This window comes from Chaetomium tenue, assembly GCF_020726465.1.
Source record: "Chaetomium tenue strain MPI-SDFR-AT-0079 chromosome Unknown F5144scaffold_3, whole genome shotgun sequence".
NCBI lineage: Eukaryota > Fungi > Ascomycota > Sordariomycetes > Sordariales > Chaetomiaceae > Chaetomium > Chaetomium tenue.
Genome location: NW_027117331.1, coordinates 1,161,318 through 1,179,964, shown reverse-complemented (window position 1 = coordinate 1,179,964; position 18,647 = coordinate 1,161,318). Strand labels below are relative to the sequence as shown.

At 56.8% G+C, this 18,647-nt stretch overlaps 6 protein-coding genes across 6 annotated transcripts; 4 read left to right on the top strand and 2 right to left on the bottom strand.

Moving 5' to 3' along the window:
- The first annotated feature begins 275 nt into the window (after positions 1-275).
- On the top strand, positions 276-2,880 carry F5144DRAFT_167645 (uncharacterized protein). Its single transcript, XM_066782593.1, has 4 exons — positions 276-704; positions 805-974; positions 1,045-1,174; positions 1,243-2,880. The coding sequence occupies exons 1-4, from the start codon at positions 477-479 to the stop codon at positions 2,635-2,637; spliced, it is 1,923 nt and encodes a 640-aa protein (XP_066644443.1). The 5' UTR covers positions 276-476; the 3' UTR covers positions 2,638-2,880.
- Positions 2,881-2,923: 43 nt separating this feature from the next.
- F5144DRAFT_600921 (uncharacterized protein) lies at positions 2,924-3,518 on the bottom strand (the record flags this gene model as incomplete). The annotated part of the gene is made up of 2 exons (XM_066791109.1): positions 2,924-3,088; positions 3,189-3,518. 2 exons carry the CDS (start codon positions 3,516-3,518, stop codon positions 2,924-2,926), a joined length of 495 nt encoding a protein of 164 aa, XP_066644442.1.
- A 699-nt stretch (positions 3,519-4,217) lies between these two features.
- F5144DRAFT_486100 (eukaryotic peptide chain release factor subunit 1) lies at positions 4,218-5,741 on the top strand (the record flags this gene model as incomplete). The annotated part of the gene is made up of 4 exons (XM_066785528.1): positions 4,218-4,253; positions 4,313-4,397; positions 4,486-4,535; positions 4,605-5,741. The coding sequence occupies 4 exons, from the start codon at positions 4,218-4,220 to the stop codon at positions 5,739-5,741; spliced, it is 1,308 nt and encodes a 435-aa protein (XP_066644441.1).
- A 970-nt stretch (positions 5,742-6,711) lies between these two features.
- Positions 6,712-7,865, top strand: F5144DRAFT_486019 (Prephenate dehydratase-domain-containing protein; the record flags this gene model as incomplete). The annotated part of the gene is made up of 3 exons (XM_066785524.1): positions 6,712-6,871; positions 6,949-7,493; positions 7,590-7,865. The coding sequence occupies 3 exons, from the start codon at positions 6,712-6,714 to the stop codon at positions 7,863-7,865; spliced, it is 981 nt and encodes a 326-aa protein (XP_066644440.1).
- Positions 7,866-9,187: 1,322 nt separating this feature from the next.
- On the top strand, positions 9,188-10,861 carry F5144DRAFT_628227 (uncharacterized protein). Its single transcript, XM_066792329.1, has 2 exons — positions 9,188-9,994; positions 10,106-10,861. Exons 1-2 carry the CDS (start codon positions 9,262-9,264, stop codon positions 10,558-10,560), a joined length of 1,188 nt encoding a protein of 395 aa, XP_066644439.1. The 5' UTR covers positions 9,188-9,261; the 3' UTR covers positions 10,561-10,861.
- A 12-nt stretch (positions 10,862-10,873) lies between these two features.
- F5144DRAFT_167509 (uncharacterized protein) lies at positions 10,874-15,192 on the bottom strand. The gene is made up of 5 exons (XM_066782592.1): positions 13,895-15,192; positions 13,372-13,835; positions 13,031-13,309; positions 12,659-12,975; positions 10,874-12,593 (listed from the first exon to the last, which is right to left on the bottom strand). Exons 1-5 carry the CDS (start codon positions 15,058-15,060, stop codon positions 11,052-11,054), a joined length of 3,768 nt encoding a protein of 1,255 aa, XP_066644438.1. The 5' UTR covers positions 15,061-15,192; the 3' UTR covers positions 10,874-11,051.
- Positions 15,193-18,647: the final 3,455 nt, after the last annotated feature.

The following is an 18,647-nucleotide window of genomic DNA, read 5'->3' as shown; positions in this document are numbered from 1 at the left end:
TGGTCGGTCGGCCCTCTTATCCATGGTCTCGCTATGTTTTTCTGGAACGAGGAATCCGAGTGTTAACAAGATAACACTATTGGGGTGGCTGCTGGGATGTTGGTGGGCAATGGAATGGGTGGCGAGGAAAAGTGATGATGCTTTGGAATCCAGGTTGGCGCAGCTCGCCAGGTCGACCAGGGCAGCTCGAGGGGGCAGGTATTGTGCTTATACGGACAGCCTTGTGAACAGAAGTAGTTGGGTTGGAGCAACATATTGAGCTGTTTGTAGAGTGAATCCACCTATCAAGTGCCCCAGCGTGAAGAGTAAGCTGGCTAGGAAGCCCTTGGCCATTGTCGGGCCGGGTACGTAATTTCTTGCAGCCGATCTCTCACTCGGACCCAAAGTGCTCCTCACTCTCCCACCTCCACTTCCTTCGCGCCAAAGCTCAACCGCAGCAAACGCCAGCCAGCCAACTCGCGTCAACAACATCGAAAATGGCCGACGACGACTCTTCGGATCTATCTTCGATTTCATCGCTTTCGGAGCCACCTTCTGAAGATGAATCCGACATTCAATTGGAAGAGCGCCATGGCATCCTGAAATTCTTCCACAAGGTCGACAACAACCCGGCTCTAGAGCCCAAGGAGAAGACGCCTCCCCGACCGAAGCGGGAGCCCTCCCCGCCGCACGAATATGTTCTGGCTGACAATCCAGACATTGCTGTAAGCATTTACGCTTTAGTTCGCGTATTCGCCGCGTGGTGACGCGAGAAGTCGCGCCCACCATGAGTGGTCCTAGGAGCTGACTTTTTTCTCCCCATAGTTCATTGTCATGTTCCGCGCCCGGTTCACCGATGCTTTCCCCAAGAGCCTGGCAAATTTTGGCCCCCAAGAACTTGAGCGTGACGTCGTCGATGCGATTCCAGGCGAGCGTGTCGAGCATTTTCTCTGCGCCCTCCTGAGCCTGCTCCTGAACCGCAAACAGGATGTCAAGTAAGGCACATTCTTTTGATGCAACGCGAGGTATCTCGGGTTCAAAGTGCTGACGATGTTGGATTTACAGGCCCGGACATTACAACCGTGCGCTCGAAGAAGCCATCCAGACCCATAAAGGGCAGTGGGCTAAGGACTGGGAGAGCCAGAACCCGGTCGCGGGCCAAGCAACCTTTGCCTCGATGACCCCCGTACAAAGGGTATGTGTTGGGCTTTTTACCTCGGCTAGCCCTGTCAGGTTTGGGCCCGTTGCTAACTTCGCACCCAGCTCACCCTCCTCCGAACGCTGGTGCAATGGACTCTCTCATCCTCGGACGCGGTCCGAGCGAGCATTAGCCAAGCTTACAAGAATCGACATGACGACGATCTCAACATTCCCTTGAGCGTGCAACCGTGGGGCGGCGACGGCGACAAGCGGCGGTATTTCCTAATCGAGGGCAACGACGATACCTCATTCCGCGTGTATCGAGAAAGCAATCCAGCCGGCATACAAAGGACGTGGTGGAGCGTTGCCGGGAGCATCGAAGACTTGAGATTGCTGAGCGAGAAGCTCGAGACACAGGACCGCGGGCCGAAGGCGAAGGTGTTCGCTAAGAGGATCGTGAATAGCATACCGCGATTCGAGGCGACAGAAGAAAAGAGGCGGCGCAGAGAATACCGCCAGATGCGCAAGGAGCAGTTCAGACGGCCGGAGCCTGGCTTCTCGCTCTACGAAGGGCGCACGCGGGGGAAGCGGATGAAGTACACATATTCTGACGACGAGGCCGATTTCTACTCGGACTCCACCAACCGCCGTTCGACCCGCAACACCCGGCACCATACCCCGGCGGAGCCCAGCGGCCCTCTTACGACGGCTAGCGGTCGGCAGGTCAGGGCGCCAACCCGTTTGAACGCAGAGAACGCCAGCGCCGGGGCGCCCAGCGCTTCCACGAGTGTGCAGGGGGATGGTGATGATGGAGAGACGAGGCATACCGGTCGGTCTGGGCGCCCCCAGAGGTCTGCCGCCGCTCACCGCAGCTCGAACGGGTGGGCGGGCAAGAAGCGTAAGAGCGAGGAGTACGAGTGGGATGAGTCCGAAGAGGAGGGGAGTGAGCCTGAGTTTGGCGACGATGAGGAAGAGGAGCACGTCCCGGATGAGTCGGAGGCCGACGAGGAGGAATTTGAACAGGACAACGTGTTGGACGAGGATCTTGAGGTGGAGAACCCCAGCTTCATGTTCAAGTTCCCCATCAGGGTCTCGTTTGACGAGGACAGCAAGGTGCGACAAATTCCCGGCCCGCCTGTCGCCGCCGAGAAACACAAACACGCCAGAGCAGCGCACCGGAATGTTGTTGTTAGCGACGACTCCGAGGCCAGCGGCTCCAGCCCCGAGCAGCCTATCATCACGGAGCCGGAACCACCTGCGGCTGATGTCATTGCGGTTGCGACGAAGAGCACCACTCTTGGACCTACCGAACCACAACCCGAAGTCAACGCTGGCAACTCAGCTGAGCCGACGGAGAAGACCGAAACTGCTGTGGACCAGCCGAAAACCGACACAGGCGAGGTTATCAAGTCACCCCCGACGCCCTCGAGCGAGAAGGCGACATCCCTGGCTCTTAGGGGGAGCCCGGAGGTTGCAAAATCAGTTCCTCGGGTTGTTGATATCACCCCAGCAGAGTGATGGGCTTCCAAAGAGATTGCTGGAATATTTTATGATTTTGCTATGAGGAGGGAGTTAGGTGCTATGGCAAGACATGAAGAGGGTAGCTGGTATGCTGTTTCAGGGGTCGGTCTCTGTCGCCGCAAAGGGTGCTTCTTCGGCGCTGCAAAGTGATAAAATGGGGGTCGTTGATATGTTCTCAGACTCTTGGTCCATAATAGAATCGTTTACTCAGATACATGACCAGCAAATATACCATGGTGAAGGCGTCATAAGATTGATCAACGATCTCCTCTTTGTACCATCTCTACCGCAACTTCCTGGATGGTATTTTCCAGTTATTCACCCCATACCACCAGCGCCGCAACCGCGCCCCAACCGATGACCCGTGCATCCTTGCGTTCCGGTTCCAATATTGCCAACCGCAGAGACCCAGGTTGTAAAGCACACCCTGCAAAAAGGGCATCATGAGCTGTTTTACTTGTTAGTTTGCCTGGTCGAAATCTCTATCCGTTCCAACTAATTTCCAATCCTCCCCTCTCGGTTGGTATGAAAATTTCCAGAAGGCTTACTTGGTCCCTCGCTGTGATCCACCCGACCTTCCACCATGTGTCCGCATTCCGTATGCTCGATAAGTAGCTCTGCTCGAAACGCAGGTCGGGCATGGGCGGGAATTGGTGACGTCGGCGCGGCCGAGGCGTGATGCGCGAGCGGTAGACACCCTCGTCTTCCGTCTCGTCGTCCTCGTCGTCCTCTTCGTCGATGGTGCCATCGTCGAGGGTGACGGGCTCCTTCTTGGAGGCTGCGGTCGAGGGGTTCAGATCGTGCCGCGGGGAAGGGTTGCGGTTGATGTGCGCGGTTTGGACCGTCTCGGCGACCTGGAGGGGAATGGAGCTGGCCATTATGGCGGGGTTTCAAATCGCCGTTTTTTGGGTTGTATGGAAGTCGGTGCGTGCGTGTCGAGGTCGACGATCGGGCGTCGCCAGATGTTCAGTGCATCTGCAAACCGCAAACTGCACTGCATCATCAACTGCTCCCAAGGTACCTACGGGAGCCCCACATAAATCATTGGCTTGGCTTGAAACAGCATTGTTGATATTGACTCGGATTTCCAGTTACCAATGACAGGCAAGATGGGAACTTACAATGCCACGTATATGCAGATCCATGCTGCTACCCGTGATAATAATTCCAGCTATCTTGAAACTGTAAATGTGGTAGAATGACATTTGTTTGTGCTTCAAGATTCTTGCAAGGCACTTTCGTCTCGGTCAGCTAAAGGAGCCCCACCCTGAAAGAAGGCAGGGCCAACAAGCTCGGCCGGGGTCAAGGCGAGCGACGGTCCAATGGTGGCTCACATCAGGCAACAGGTGGAGGCTTGGGGCGCCACTTTGCCCCAGCCCATAAAAAGCTTCACGGCCTCGAAACCCCTCTCACATCAACCCCACCACTAAATTCAAGAATTCCCGGTTTCAGAGGCGCACCGAGCCAAAAAGCAACAGAAACCAAAACTCTTCCCTTCTAAAGGAGGAGTTAAGGCGACGTCTACCTTTTTTTTCTTTTTTCCTCTTGCGTCGGTCTTTTCGTAACCATCGTTCACCATGAGCGACCCCAACGCCAGCGAGGCGGAGAAGAACGTGAGCGCGTGTCCCAAAATTCCCGCGGTGATTATGGCCATTGACAGTGTGGCTGTTAGATCGAGATCTGGAAGGTGAAGAAGCTTATTAAGCGGCTCGAAGCTGCACGCGGAAATGGAACCAGCATGATTTCCCTGATTATTCGTACGTCGCTTGACCCCTCCAGCCACCGAGGAAGGAGTGCCGCCTTCGACTGGTCCATCATTGGAAGATGGCTGATAAATTCGTGCAGCGCCAAAGGACCAAGTCTCTCGTGCGGCAAAGATGTTGGCGGAAGAATACGTACGTCTTTTCCAATTCCAAGCATCGGCTCGACGGACAAGCCCTTACAATATCTGACACGCGACATAGGGTACCGCATCCAACATTAAGTCGCGAGTCAACCGTCAATCCGTCCTTTCGGCCATTACCTCGACCCAGCAGCGCCTTAAGCTCTACAACAAGGTTCCCCCCAACGGTCTTGTCGTGTACTGCGGTGAAATCTTGACCTCGGAAGGCAAGGAACGCAAGGTTAATATCGACTTCGAGCCCTTCAAGCCCATTAACACATCGCTCTACCTCTGCGACAACAAGTTCCACACGGAGGCTCTCGCTGAGCTGCTCGAGTCGGATCAGAAGTTCGGGTTTATCATCATGGATGGTAACGGAGCGCTGTTCGGAACGCTCAGCGGCAACACTCGCGACATCGTCCAGAAGTTTTCAGTCGATCTTCCCAAGAAGCACGGTCGTGGTGGCCAGTCGGCGCTGCGTTTCGCCCGTCTGAGAGAGGAAAAGCGCCACAACTACGTTCGCAAGGTCGCTGAGTTGGCGGTGCAGAACTTCATCACCAACGACAAGGTCAACGTTGGCGGCATTGTGCTGGCTGGTTCGGCCGATTTCAAGAACGACCTGAACGCTTCCGACCTGTTCGACCAGCGTCTGCAGGTCAAGGTCATCAAGGTCGTGGATGTGTCGTACGGTGGCGAGAACGGTTTCAACCAGGCTATCGAGCTGTCGTCCGAGACGTTGGGCAACGTCAAGTTCATCCAGGAGAAGAAACTCATCGGCAAGTACTTTGAGGAGATTAGCCAGGACACGGGCCGGATCTGCTACGGTATCGAGGACACGCTCAAGGCGCTGGAGCTGGGTGCTGTTGAGATCCTCATTGTCTTTGAGAGTCTCGAGATCAACCGCTGGACCTTGAAGGACAGCAACAACACCGAATACGTTATTCACACCACCAAGCAGCAAGAAGCGGGCAGCCGCGACCAGTTCATGGACAAGGAGACAGGCCAGGAGATGGAGGTGGTCTCGCAGGAGTCCTTCCTGGAGTGGATCGCCGAGCACTACAAGGATTTCGGTACCACTCTTGAGTTTGTCTCGGATCGGTCGACCGAGGGCAACCAGTTCGTCAAGGGCTTCGGCGGCATTGGCGGCATCCTCCGGTACAAGGTCAACTTCGAGCAGTTAGCTGAAGTAGATGACGATGATGACTACTACGACGATTGACCCGTTGATTCCCTCGTTAACAACGAGGGACCCGGGACTGAAGCCATCACGTCCGAGCCGACGCCACCGCATGCCGACGAGGCCGCCGCGGCGCCGCGAAGCCCGGGGAAGGTCCCGCCTGCGCAGCGGCGGCTGATGAAGGGCTTTCCGGCAGGCCCGAGCCGCGAGCACCAGGTGTCGCGTCCCAGCCCGCTTCGCTCTGTGATGACGGCTTCTCGAGTTGGAGGCTGATAGAAGGTACGTGCGTGAGCATCTCCTGGCGATCGATTGTCAGTCCTTTGCTGACCGAGATGCGCACAGGAAGATGCCCGTACGATCGGGAAGTCGGACCAGGAAAAGTTCATTGCAGGGCATCAATCAAAGATTGTTTACGCGCTTAAGACACGAGCCGGCGGGGCTAGCGGTGGTCCTGGTACGCGGACATCGCCCCAAGCCGCGCGGTGTCTGTCCGGTCTTTACTATCAATCGGGGGGATATCGGAACTTAGATAACTAGTTACGGACAAACACTCGTTTTATAATTTTGTGTCCCATGGCGAACGTGACTAGTGTTTTAAAACGTTGTTAAGAGTAGACAGACGAAGCGATCCGATCTTATTAAATCCTCTCCCTACATATCCACACAAAGTAGGGGATGGACATATGAGGCTTCAAAGGGGCCGAACTCGGCGGATCCCCGCGCCTTTGCGGGGTCCGGGTAGCACATCTCAAGCAATCGGAGTTCCGGCACCACAGCGTAACGGATCGAAGCGGGCGGATCGGGCCGTTGGTCAGTCTTCAAACTCGGGGCGAGCTTGAGCAAAATCTCACAAGGGGTTTTGCGTACGCCCTTTACTTGACAATTGACAACTCAATTGTGCTCATACCATCGGCTGCTGTGTTTCCTTCTCAGCTCCTTCAACTGGCGTTTATTGACCCGTCCGAATTCGGCCCTAGACTTCTCAGTCATGCGCGTGGTATCTTCTGTCAACATGACGGCACCGAGTACTCAACAGGCCGCGGGCGAGGGCGGCGCCAACACCGACACGACAGTCGCCTTCCTCGGCCCGTTCAACTCGTATTCCCACCAGGCCACTAAAATCGCTTTCCCTGAGGCAAAATGGCAGCTTGAGCCCACAACAACGATCAAAGGTCTGTCTCATCTCATCTCAGCCCCTTTCAGTTCAGTTCAATCCGATCCAAATCCCAGCCACTAACCCCCTCACCAGAGGTCTTTGACCGCGTGCAATCCCAACGCGCCCCCTACGGCGTCGTGCCCTTCGAGAACTCCACCCACGGCACCGTCACCTTCACCCTCGACAACCTGGCCGACCGCGCAGGCGAGTACGCCGACCTCGTCGTCTGCGACGAAGTCTACCTCGACGTCCACCACTTCCTACTCGGCCGCCTCCCCCCCTCCCCCACCACCACCACCACCACCACCACCCCTCCCCAACCCACCCCATCAGAACCCCCCCAAACCGGCACCGGCACCCCGCTCACCACCCTAACGCACATCCGCCGCATCTACTCGCACCCGCAAGCCTTCGGGCAAACCTCGTCCTTCGTGCGCCGCTGGCTGCCCGCGGCCGAGACGGTCGAGGTCAGCTCGACGTCGCGCGCGGCCGAGCTCGCCGCGGCGGACGGGAGCGGGGCGAGCGCGGCGATTGCGAGCGAGATGGCGGGGCGCGCGGTGGGGTTGCAGGTGTTGGCGCGGTGCGTGGAGGATCGGGAGGATAATATGACGAGGTTTTTGGTGCTGAGGAGGAGGGCGGTGGGGGAGGGGGGTTGTGGGGGGGAGGGGGGTGAGGGTGAAAGGGGGGTTGTGGGGGTGGGAGGGGGTGATGATGATGTGTATGGCGGTGGCAAGTACAAGTCGTTGGTGTCGTTTACGGTGCCGCATCGGCGGCCGGGGGCGCTGGCGGATGCGTTGGCTTGTTTTGGGGCGCGCAGGTTGAACTTGACGAGTATTAGCAGCGTGCCGAGTTTGGTGGGGCCGTTTCAGTATCTGTTCTTTGTGGAGTTTGAGGGGAGCCGGTTTGATGACCCCGAGGGGAGGGTCAGTGGTGTGTTTGGGGATTTGGAGAGGGTTGCTGAGCGGTGGCGGTGGTTGGGGAGTTGGCGGAACCGGAGGGGGGGAAGGTGAGATGTTGTTGGGTTGCTTGTGGTTAGTTCATGTTGGGAAAAGATGCTGGTTGTTTTGGAAGTTGGGGTTGTGAAAGGGCTGATAAATAGTTGATTGAACGGTTGTTAATTTGGGGTCGTGGGATAGGAAAACACCATGCATGGCTCAAATTCACGAACACTCACGTGGGTGTGCCTATTGATTGTTACGAAAATCGATTGAGATCCGCATGAATACGCCAGACCGCAGATCACCATGCCCCGAGCCCTCAGGAGGTGAAGCTTCGAGAATGGTTGCCTGTTGCTGGAAGGCACTCGCCCCGCAAGCTCAGACTAAGGTATATGTATTACATCCCGCACGACCATTTCCAACGAGGACAACCACCCAGCATTTGGCCAAGTGGTCGAGGCTGTGCGGTGTCCTCACCCGAGGTCATGAGTTCAACTCATGCCCAGGGATAGCCTTTCTAAGCTGGGGCCCCGGCTTAGAAAGGTGCAAACCCTCAACGAGGGTTTCGTAGCCGCTACCCCTCGGGGGTAGCAGGTGAGCTTTTGCCATTTTTCTTTTTAACTAGTTGTTTATTTATTATTTATATGTTTATTGATATTATCATGATTGACTCCTGAGGTATATGTCATGAATGACCATAAGGGCGGCCAGGGAGGCTGCAGTCGGAGGCGCGGGACGCGCCGACAACCAATCGCTTAAGGAGCCAATCATGGCAGTGTCACGATCATCACTGGTGATGAAGGTGATAATCACCAAGGTCACTGGTGATCGGGGTGATAACCCGGACGTTATCACCAATATCACCAGTGACAGGAGTGATAACAGAATGTATATAGTCACTCGTTCTGGAGAGCTCTGGGAGTTCTCCAGTTAGCAATCACAACTACAGTTCGCTACAAGCTCGCAAGCCTACTGTTGAGACAAGTCTATTGTTGTGCACCTTTTGGCTGCACCGAACCTAAGCATCCTCGAGAGATTACCTTCAACGAAGCTGAACCCTAACAGGATAGGATCCTGAAGTAGGTTCGTCACAGTATAACTGAGAAAGGATGCTTGTTGCTAAGTTTTATTAAGATGAAAGAAAAGCCTTTTGTTTTTTTTTTCGTTTTTTTAAGTAGATAGCGCTCAACTCAGCTAGTACTAAGGTTATTAGATAGGACCAAGTAAACCAATTGTCGTTATACATTCATGATTTCTGGGTCTCCTAAGTGGGAGAACAAAGTCCGTATTAGGAAGGCATGTAAATAAAGATAGCGCAACTATGTAAACCCTAACCCTACTTAGTTCAGTCTCAACTCGATCGACAAGAACCGATGATTCTCTTCCCCAACTCACTCTCGACAACCACACTCATAACTCTCGCCCACATTTACACAATTTATCTACACTGCAGTAAAGACCAAAGACAATGCGTCCCTTAATTGCCTCTCTCCCCCTTCGGTGGCACAGGCCACACCTCACCAAGCTCACCCGCCTCCCTCTCGCATGCATCAAAGCCAAAGCCAAAACCAAACCAATCCAACTCATCCACCATACCGCCTCTTACTCCTCCTCCTCCTCCTCCTCCTCCTCCTCATCCACACCCACACCCTTCAACCCCCAAACCTACCTCCACACCGCCCGCCAGAAATTCGCCTCCCAACCCCCCACCCTCATCCACGACACCCTCTCCCCCACCCCCTCCCACCTGCTCACCCTCTCCCTGGCAGACCACGTCCCGGCGCTCTTCCCGCCAGAACAAGAACGAACACAAAAACAGGAACGCACCCTCCCGCAGGGCCACCACCTCGTCTACTTCCCGCTGCAGCTGCCGCCATCCCAGCTGATGCCCGACGGCACCGACCCGGCCCACTGGCCCGGCGCGCCCTTCGTGCGGCGTATGTGGGCCGGTGGGGAGGTTGTCTTTCGTGAGGGCTGGGACCGCGATCTGTGTCTGGATGGGCGCGCGGCGCTGTGCGTGGAGGAGGTGGACGGGCCGGTTTTGAAGGGGGTGGAGGGGGATGAGAAGGTTTTTGTGGAGGTCAGGAGGGGGTATGGGTTGGGTGGGGTGGGGAGGGAGGTGGTGGTGGAGGAGGTGAGGAGGTTGGTTTTTATGAGGGAGAGGGTTGGGGGGGTGGTGGAGGGGGGGAGGGTTGTTAGAGGTTTGTTGGTCTTTTCTCTTTCTTTTTTCTCTCTCTCATTTATATCGGCTGTCTTCCTGGGTGTGTGACCAGGTGTGTGACCGGCAATGATTTAGCTGACTGGAAAATTAGCCCATGCGACCCCCGAGTTTACTATCTCTCTCCGCCCTGACGCAACGCTGCTCTTCCACTTCAGCGCGCTCACCTACAACGCCCACTCCATCCATATCGACCCGGACTATGCCCGCAACCAGGAGGGGTACAAGGGCTTGCTCGTTCACGGACCGCTGACCCTGGTGCTCATGCTCTCGGCGCTGCGGGCGTGTTTGGCGAAGTTGCCCGGGCAGCCCTCGGCGGGTATCTCACCAGAGGGGCAGTCCATGCCCTACGTCAAGTCGCTCAGCTACCGCAACCTCGCACCGCTCTACGTGAACGAAGAGATGAAGGTGTGCCTACGCAGGATAAATACAGAAGAAGCCGGCCAGCTCAGGTGGGACGTGTGGATCGAGGGCCCCGAGGGCGGGATTGCTGTCAAGGGGAGTGCTATCACAACACCGGCTGGCGGTGCTCCGAAGCCTGGGCATTGAATAATCGGATGGTAAAGAAGCTGGAAGAGGATGGCGGATGTGTTATATCACGGAAAACAGAGTTGTTGAATGGCCGACGTGGGCCGGAGAGTGAATTCTGCATTAGAGATACCCAACTTTAGTCTCAACAAACCCCGTGTACACTTACACCCTTCTTTTTGCCTTACTTGGCCTACCTGAGGGCAAGACGTTCGCGGTCTCCCTCCCGTTATTATGATAATAGCATACTGCTTGTTGACGGTAGTTGGTAAATCATGGGCTCCTTATTTACTCCCCTCCCTTAGTCGCGGTTCTCGTTAATAGGAGACCCCAGTAACTTAATTTCACTTGGATTCTTTTATCTATGGGTATCTCGACACTGACTGCATCCCCTAGCAAACGCCAATCCCTTCCCATCCCAGCCCTTTTATACAGATACATATTATTACAAGACAACACGCCCTGTCGTCAAATATACCGAATCACCACGGCAAGATGCACATCATAGCGTGCTAAACCTCAAATCCCGCCTTCCGGAAATCGTTCACCATCTTGCGGAACAGGTCATCCCCTTCCACTTCTTCCTGGTCTGGCTCGACCACCACGCGCACCTGCGTCTGGTCCCGTTCCTGGCCCTCCGCAGGCGTCTCGATCTCCGACACGGGGTCCAGCGTCTCGGTCGGGCTCTCCAAGCCGCCGGCCACACCGCCGCCATAACCGCCGTAGCCATAGTTGCCGATACTGCCACTGTTGCCGGCGCCAAGCTGATATTTATACGACCCGTCTCTCTCCGCCATCGAGATGCGTACCGTGGGCCGGGGCACGGTGCTGCTATTGCCGCTGCTGCTGCCCGGTTCCGAGTCGGTGCTCGGCCACCTGCTAGGTGCGCCGCTTCCTCCCGTCCCAATCCCCAAACCCACACCGGCATCAGCAACCATGTCAAAACCCGACCACTCCTCCTCCCCGGGGAACACACCGCCGCCACTGCCACCCAACCCCGCACTACTACTCCGCCGATGCCGATGCCTATACCCCTGCTGCGCACCCGCACCAGCACCACCACCAGCCATACCACCACCATCCACCACAACCCCCAACTTCTTCCGATTCTCCCTCAAACACCCCTCCAACCGCTCCCACAACCCATCCAGCACGCCCCTCAACAACACCTCCTCCCCCTTCAACAAATCCCGCACCGCCACCGCCGCCCCCATACTCGCATTATTCGCCGCGCTCACCGTCCCCATCACCGACACCGCCGCCGACGACGGCGTGCGCTGCAACCCGCGCAACACCGTCCGCCACACCGCAGCGCGCTCCTCGGCCGGGCAGGGGAACTCGGTGATGGCGCTGGTGGGGGCCGCCAGGGAATCGACCAGGAAGCGCAGGCTGGTCAGGTTGAGCCCGTTGCCGCGGCAGTCGAGCGCGCGGAGGGTGGCGTTGCAGGCGAGGGCGCGGCCGAGCACGCCGGCGTCCGAGTGCAGGTTCTGGTTGCGGATGCGCAGGTGGGTGAGGGTGGTGTTGGTGGCGAGCCCGGCGAGGGCGCGGCCCGCGCCGGGGGGCAGTTGCCCGTCGTCGAGCTTGCCCGAGAAGCCGGAGAGGTCGAGGCTGAGGAGGGAGGTGTTTTGGGCGAGGAGGTTGTGCAGCGTGGTGATGAGCAAGTCGCTGCAGGGGCCGGGGGAGTCCGGGGAGGGGGCGGTGCCCGCGAGGCTGAGCAGGGTGAGGTGTCGGGTGGTGGTGAGCGCTTCGAGGAGCGTGAGGTAGTTAGCCTCGTGCTTGAACTCGATCATCTCGAGGTAGAGGCCGGCGGGGCCTTGATTGGTGGTGATGGCGGCGGCGAGGTCTTCGATACCGTCTTCGATGGGGTTGCCGCTGAGGCAGAGGTGCATGCCGCGGTTCTCGCCGACGGCGTGGAAGAGGCGGGCTGCCTGCGTGCCGGTGATGCGGCAGTGGTTGAGAACGAGCTTGTGGAAGCGCAGGGGCTGGCCTTGGTCGGCCCGCCAGTTTCGGTACTGCAAGAATCGTTCGAGGTCGTGGGAAGTGGCGTCGTCGAGCTGGGAGATGGTTAGTTGGGGGAGACAACTTCACGGCTGGGGGGACAACACAAGTTCTGACTGACCTTATAACCCGAGACGTCAAGCTCCTCGAGCCTCTCCATCGACTCGAGTGCGGTAAAGGGGAGTAGTGAGCCCTCGATGAAGCTCTCGGCCTGGATACTGCCGCTCAAGTTCAACTCCCGGATCTCGGTGAGGTATCGAAACAAGCCGGGCAGAATGTGCGCTGGAAGGCGGCCAGGATTTCCAGAGATAGACAGAGTCTGCAAGAGCCCCGGGCAGTCGGAGAGCGGGTCAACAATCACCTCGCGCAAGCTGGCGTCGTCAAGCCCGCAATAGGATACGTCGAGGGCTTGGATCGTCCCGCACTTCATCGTCTCGGCTGTGGGAGGTTAGACGTGGGACTAAAGTCCAGGGGAGGAGTTGGAGGTGCTTACCAAGGTCCTCAACATCGGCCTGAGGCAAGGTATTACCGCTGACGATCAGGCGGTTGCACTTGGTGATACCGGACCTCAGCAGGCTCAAAATGGGGGCGAGAAACTGGAGACTCTGGGGCTGGTTGTTGTATTGCGCCATTCGTGAAGAAAGGGACCGGCTGCAGTTCCCAAAGTCGATCTGCCGAATCTTCTCGGAACAGAAGGCGAGGGCGTGGAACTCCTGGTGCAGCACGGGGCTGACCCTCAGTGTCTCGATCTCGTCAGGGCCAAGGGCCACGCCTGCGAAGGGTCAGCACAGCACACCTACGGCGAGCTTCGTAAGAATAACACCAATAACTTACAAGTACGGCTCAGGTACGCAACATTCACCTTCCTAAGGGTGTTGTCCTGAAGGCCATGCAGCACCGACAAGTCGACGTCCCGGAAGGACAACGACGTAAAATAGTCGTTGTACCGCAGCGCGCGGAGGACGGCGAGAAGCTGCAGGGGGGAGTATGGCCCGCGCTTCCCAGGCAGCAGCCGGAACTCGGGGGCGAACCGGGTCTTCCAGTTGATCTCCCAATCGACATCCTGGCAGTGGTACGCCGCAAGGTACCCGTCGAGGGTCCGCTTGAAGCTTCCAAAATCTTCCTTGGGCACGAGGTACTGCGGCTCTTTCAGGCCCGAGACGTGGAAGATCTCCATGCTCTGCCAGAGCTGCGGCCAGGCGGGCTTGAGAAAACGATCTGAGGTGCCGAGGACGCGGATGATATGTCGGTAGTAGCGGCTGGCAAGCTCGAGGGCGACGGGGCTCTTGAACGGTTCGCTGGTGCTGTTGTTAGCTCTGCCAAAGATGATTCGGTTTACACTCTCAAGATGTCTTACCGGAAGGTGATGTTGAACCGCTCTTCGTGCATAACCCACTCCCCCTTGAAGCTCTCCAGCGTCACCAGGCCGTAGGACCTGTGCCGGCAAACTGCGTCTCCGCCCTTCCCTTTCTGGATCTCGACGAGATGGCAGAGGTAGGTGCCGACAACGAGGTAGAACGCGGGGCCTTCCTGAGACTTTTTCGTTGCATCCTCGAGCTTGGGCATGTACCCCCTCCTCGTAGCACCACGCGGCACGACAGGAATGATTTCGGGTTTCCGGTGGTGGAACCGAGGCTCCTCGACCTCGTGGATTTTTTCTATCGCCGCCTTGACGTCCTGGGAATGTCGAGTAGCTCCATCCTCGTCTTGTTGTTGACCGGCCCGCATGGAACGGGTGATATGGTGTAACTGCTCGTTCCGCTGAGTGGGATCCGTGAAGAAGAAATCCGACCGACAAAACGAGTGGCCAGCCAGCGGGTTCCTCCACCACACTTCGATGCCGAACGATGGTCGCGTGCTCTCCGCCGCAAACACAGACACGATTGCGTCCGTTGGGATGACCAGCAGTGGCTCGGGATTTGAGCCACTGTTTTCGGGCTTGCTCCCTTCCGCCACCAATCCTGGGATGAGCGCCACGGCATCAGCGCGACTCTTGGTCTTGAGCAGGTAGTTGGTCGTGACGACGAGGTAGGGTGTCTTTGTTTTTGTTTTTAGAAGGAGGGTATCGGACTCGAGGGCGGCGAATCCCTCGACATGCTGGGCACTCCAGTCGACCGACGAAGAAACCGAGCTCGCGTTGACTAGGCTGAGACTATCGGCGGTCGACAGCGATAAGCGGCTATGATCGTCGGAAACGGTCGAGCCCCGGCGACTGGGGCCATCGGTATGCGAGGAAGAAGATATGGGTCTCGACTTGGAAAGCCTCCGGGCGTGGGTGCGAAAGCTATGGCCTGCGTCGGGCGTCCCGCCCTTCTCCTTGGAGCTGAATGAGCGCCATGCCCGGCCTTTGATGGAGCTGATGGAGAAGGATCGATGGCCGCTGTCGAAACTCGCTGGGGAATTCGGGTCCGGGGTCGAAAGACTAGCATTGGAATCGAAGCTATCGGACTTGGAGATGGTTACACCTCCCGGAGTGGGTCGTTTCTTGACCAGTAGGTCCGGGACAGCCATTGCCTTTGACATCTTACCATGTGCGGCCGATTCACAATGCTGTTCGTTTGCGGTTCAAGGGAGATCGGGGTTCTGGGGTTCGAGAGGGCACAAAAGCCAGCAAAGGCGGAAAAGCGGATCTAGTTGAGAGACACCGCTCTGCAGACGGGGGTCTTCGTCACACGAGGGGCAACCGGTTGTCGTCTCGGCGTGTGTTGGCGACTGTTGACGACTGTAATGTACTAGGCCACGAATTGGCTGCTGAAGCAGGCCGGAGCTCACGCACACACAGCACAGTATGGTGCGTGGATGTGCATGCCGCTCGCTCGCTGTCGCTTCTCCCAATCCCAATGTAGATGTCGATGTCGAGTTGACGGTCGTGTGTGTGGGGGTCCAGCAGTCAACACGAGAAGATGTGACCACACAACGCACAGCCGAGGTAGTTAGTTATCTGGCGTCACTCCTCAGTGAACAGGAGAGACATCAACAAAGCAAGGGGCCACAATGTGAATATGTGTGTGTCCCTGATCAAACGGAGCCTAGACAGCTAGGGCAAGGCAATTGATCCCACTCCACGCAGCAGGAAAAAAAGGAGAAGCGAGGACAGCTTGACTCAGTGTGCATTGTTTTCTTCAGATGAAGGAACTTTGTTAGTTACGGATACTTCTTCGTATTACCAGCCGCATGGGTGGGCAGGCGGGAGATGGGGTAGACCAGGAGCGGGGACCATCCTGCCATCTCGCTCGCCGGCTTCGTGCTTGTCGATCCAGGGCTGGAATCAGGGCGGAGACAATGCTCTGTCTGTCGATGCAGGATGATGTCTTCGTTTCCGGTTCTGGGAGAATTATTGCCCAATGAACGACGTGTTGAGAACCCTTGCCAGCAGGGGGCCGGGCCCGAGCAGCCTCGAACAGTCTGTGCCAGTATCCCGGTCTGCTATCCCAGTCTGCCAATCGGTCCCGTCAGAAGGTTCTCCGGTGGGGAAGCAGTGGGAAGCCAAGCTGTTCTCTTCGCGGGTGCAAGAACCGGATGAGGCTTCCACCGGCTTCGTCGATCAGCAACGCCGCCGGAAACGTGTTGACTGCATCTTCGTTCCCTGTTGATATCCCTGTGTCATTTGGATGAGTTCTGGCCATCCACGTGCTGCCCCACGACAACAACTGCAAGACATGTTTCTATCTTTTGTAGCCAACCACCGTGCTGCCTTTTTTAAGCTTCTTGAGCTTTGAAGATTATTCAAACATTTCAATTTGAAGATAAGAGGATGGACGGGTGATTGGGGGAAGTGTTTGACAGCACGTGCCTGCCATTTCATCTGTCATTGCACCCGACATCCCGCGCAGAAAAGACACAACCAGAACTTCTCAGCCGGACCGGGGGGTGCAATCGAGATCAAAGCTGAATGAAGGTGGAGAAGAAATGGTGGCAGTGGAAGTTCTGCCAAGAAGTAACCCAGCGGGGTTTGACCCGAGGTGTGGCGCAAGCTTTCATTGATGTGGTAGTGTGGCTAGATTGTGGCACATTTTTGTGCCCATCTCGGTTATGATAGGCCCCAACTCATCGATGCGCCAGTTGATAGGCAGTGAGTTGACTTGGAACTCAGGTTTCTCCTCGGGCATGGTGCGGCACGAGAGCAAAACTAGTGTACTTCGTACTTGTCAAAGTTCCTAAGAACAGATAATCGAAGAGATGATACGTCATATCCACCCTAGTCTCCTTTTTCATACGGAGATGAGTTGAGATAGACTCCTTGGCTGCTTTTCCCCAACTCAGCTTTTCCTCAATTCGACCGCTCGCAACAACGGCTGGCAGTACCTGCTTGTTTCAGGTTGCAGCCGCCGGCCGTCAGTCCCAAAGGGGCATTAATCAACACTACCTATCTTTGCCTCGTCACAAATCGGTTTTCCAATCCTGAAGAGAGAAAAAGGGGCATTCGAGCCAGGAGACCAACCAGGGATGGCTTGACAGCCGCGCGGTTTTTTTGACAGGCCTGGTCCTCGCCGCCGAGGCTTGTGGCCCAGCATCTCGGCTTGCTCGAGTGGGCCGAAAATACGGTCAGCATCGCATAACGAGGAGCCCCCGTCAAGCCAGGGAAACAGACAAAGCCAGTCTGCCTTGTCGGTTTTGCTGGTTGATAGCCAAGCCAGTTGTTGAGTTTCATTGCCGACACCTCGGACGACCAACCCGGTTATCATTCCCGACCATGCACAACACCCAAGTTTGACGGCGCAGCTCGTTGGATCAATCAGGCATTCTCGGCCACGGCCCTCGGGAGACGGAGACGGGAAGTCGGAACCGTTGATGGGCACACCCACAGGCCGCTTCGATGTATTCAGTCAATGACTTCATTTGCCGTTGGTCAATGCATGCTTGGTGGTGACGAACTGTTAGTGACGCGCCTCAAATCTGGCGCTCCCACTAACAAGCCGATCTTGACCACTCCCTGTCATTCGTCGCTGATGAAACAGCTCCCGTTTCATCGCCAAAATCTGGCCCGCTTTTGCTCAACCCGACTCTGCTTTGTCCCGCGTGGTGATACCTGACCCCGCGGCCATTGGCTCCCACGCTTTTTGTTTTCATCCTCGGTTTGTCCCACTGACTGTCAACAAGGTCCCGGGTGCTCCGGGCTGCTGGCTCATCGGCCCCACGGGCCAGAGGCACAGCTGAATTGCCAAGGACGCCGGCATCCACCGACTTTTGTCAACACCAGTCTCGGGCCTGGAGAGTCGCCGACCTCCAACCCAAGAGGGCCTGACGAACTAAATCCCCTCGACCGGTGAGACACGCAGGAGGCACAGTACCGGCAGCAAAGCCAGATCCTTCTTTGTGTCGTCGGTATGCCAAAAGTGATAGATTTAGCGCCGAGTGGCCAAAAGTGACAAAGCGGTTTCGTTGAGATGCGACACATCGTCCCCGCTGCCGCTGACGATGGGGAGGGAGACAAAGCTCTCATAACCAAATGCTCCTGTGATTTATTTTGAGACGGGCTAGATTTCCGATCTGTATCCTGGGCATCCACGGTAGCTCCCCCAGCAAGCGCCTGCATTGGCCCGTGCTTGGTTTCATCTCAGGGGAGGAGCCTCAAGCGATTGGCGAGCCTGCCCAATCCGAATCCACCCGCACTGTATGCCCCTCACTTCTGTCTCCCCCCAAAGAAGACTGCTGCGCCGGAGCCAACCCCCCATCAGCCTGAATTAGCGCTGCCCTCGCATCCCCTGGGGGCCGACCCACTCAGGTCATCCTCAGTTGAATCCCTCATGAGATCGTGTCAATGACCGACGACGCCGCTGGGCTGTTCCCTCTACAACTTCACTTCTTTCGCCCCCATCTCACCCGGGACCCTTCCCACCTTGGTAACCTGGAGCAGGCAGCACTCGCTGTGTTGCACAACACGGCGTGTTGAACACAACTCCGGTATCCGTCCGTATTCTGGCTTTGTCTGACCGAACGGTGGAATTTACTGCAGCCGCTTCTGCATCGCACGGAAATCCGGGGAAAAATTCCACAAACGCAACAAGAGCGTGGGCGACCTTGTTTGCAGACCTGACCCTGCTTTGGCCCCTCGTTCTTCGCCACGCGGTGCTCGCCTCCGCATCCTTCGGTCACCTATATCTATTCCA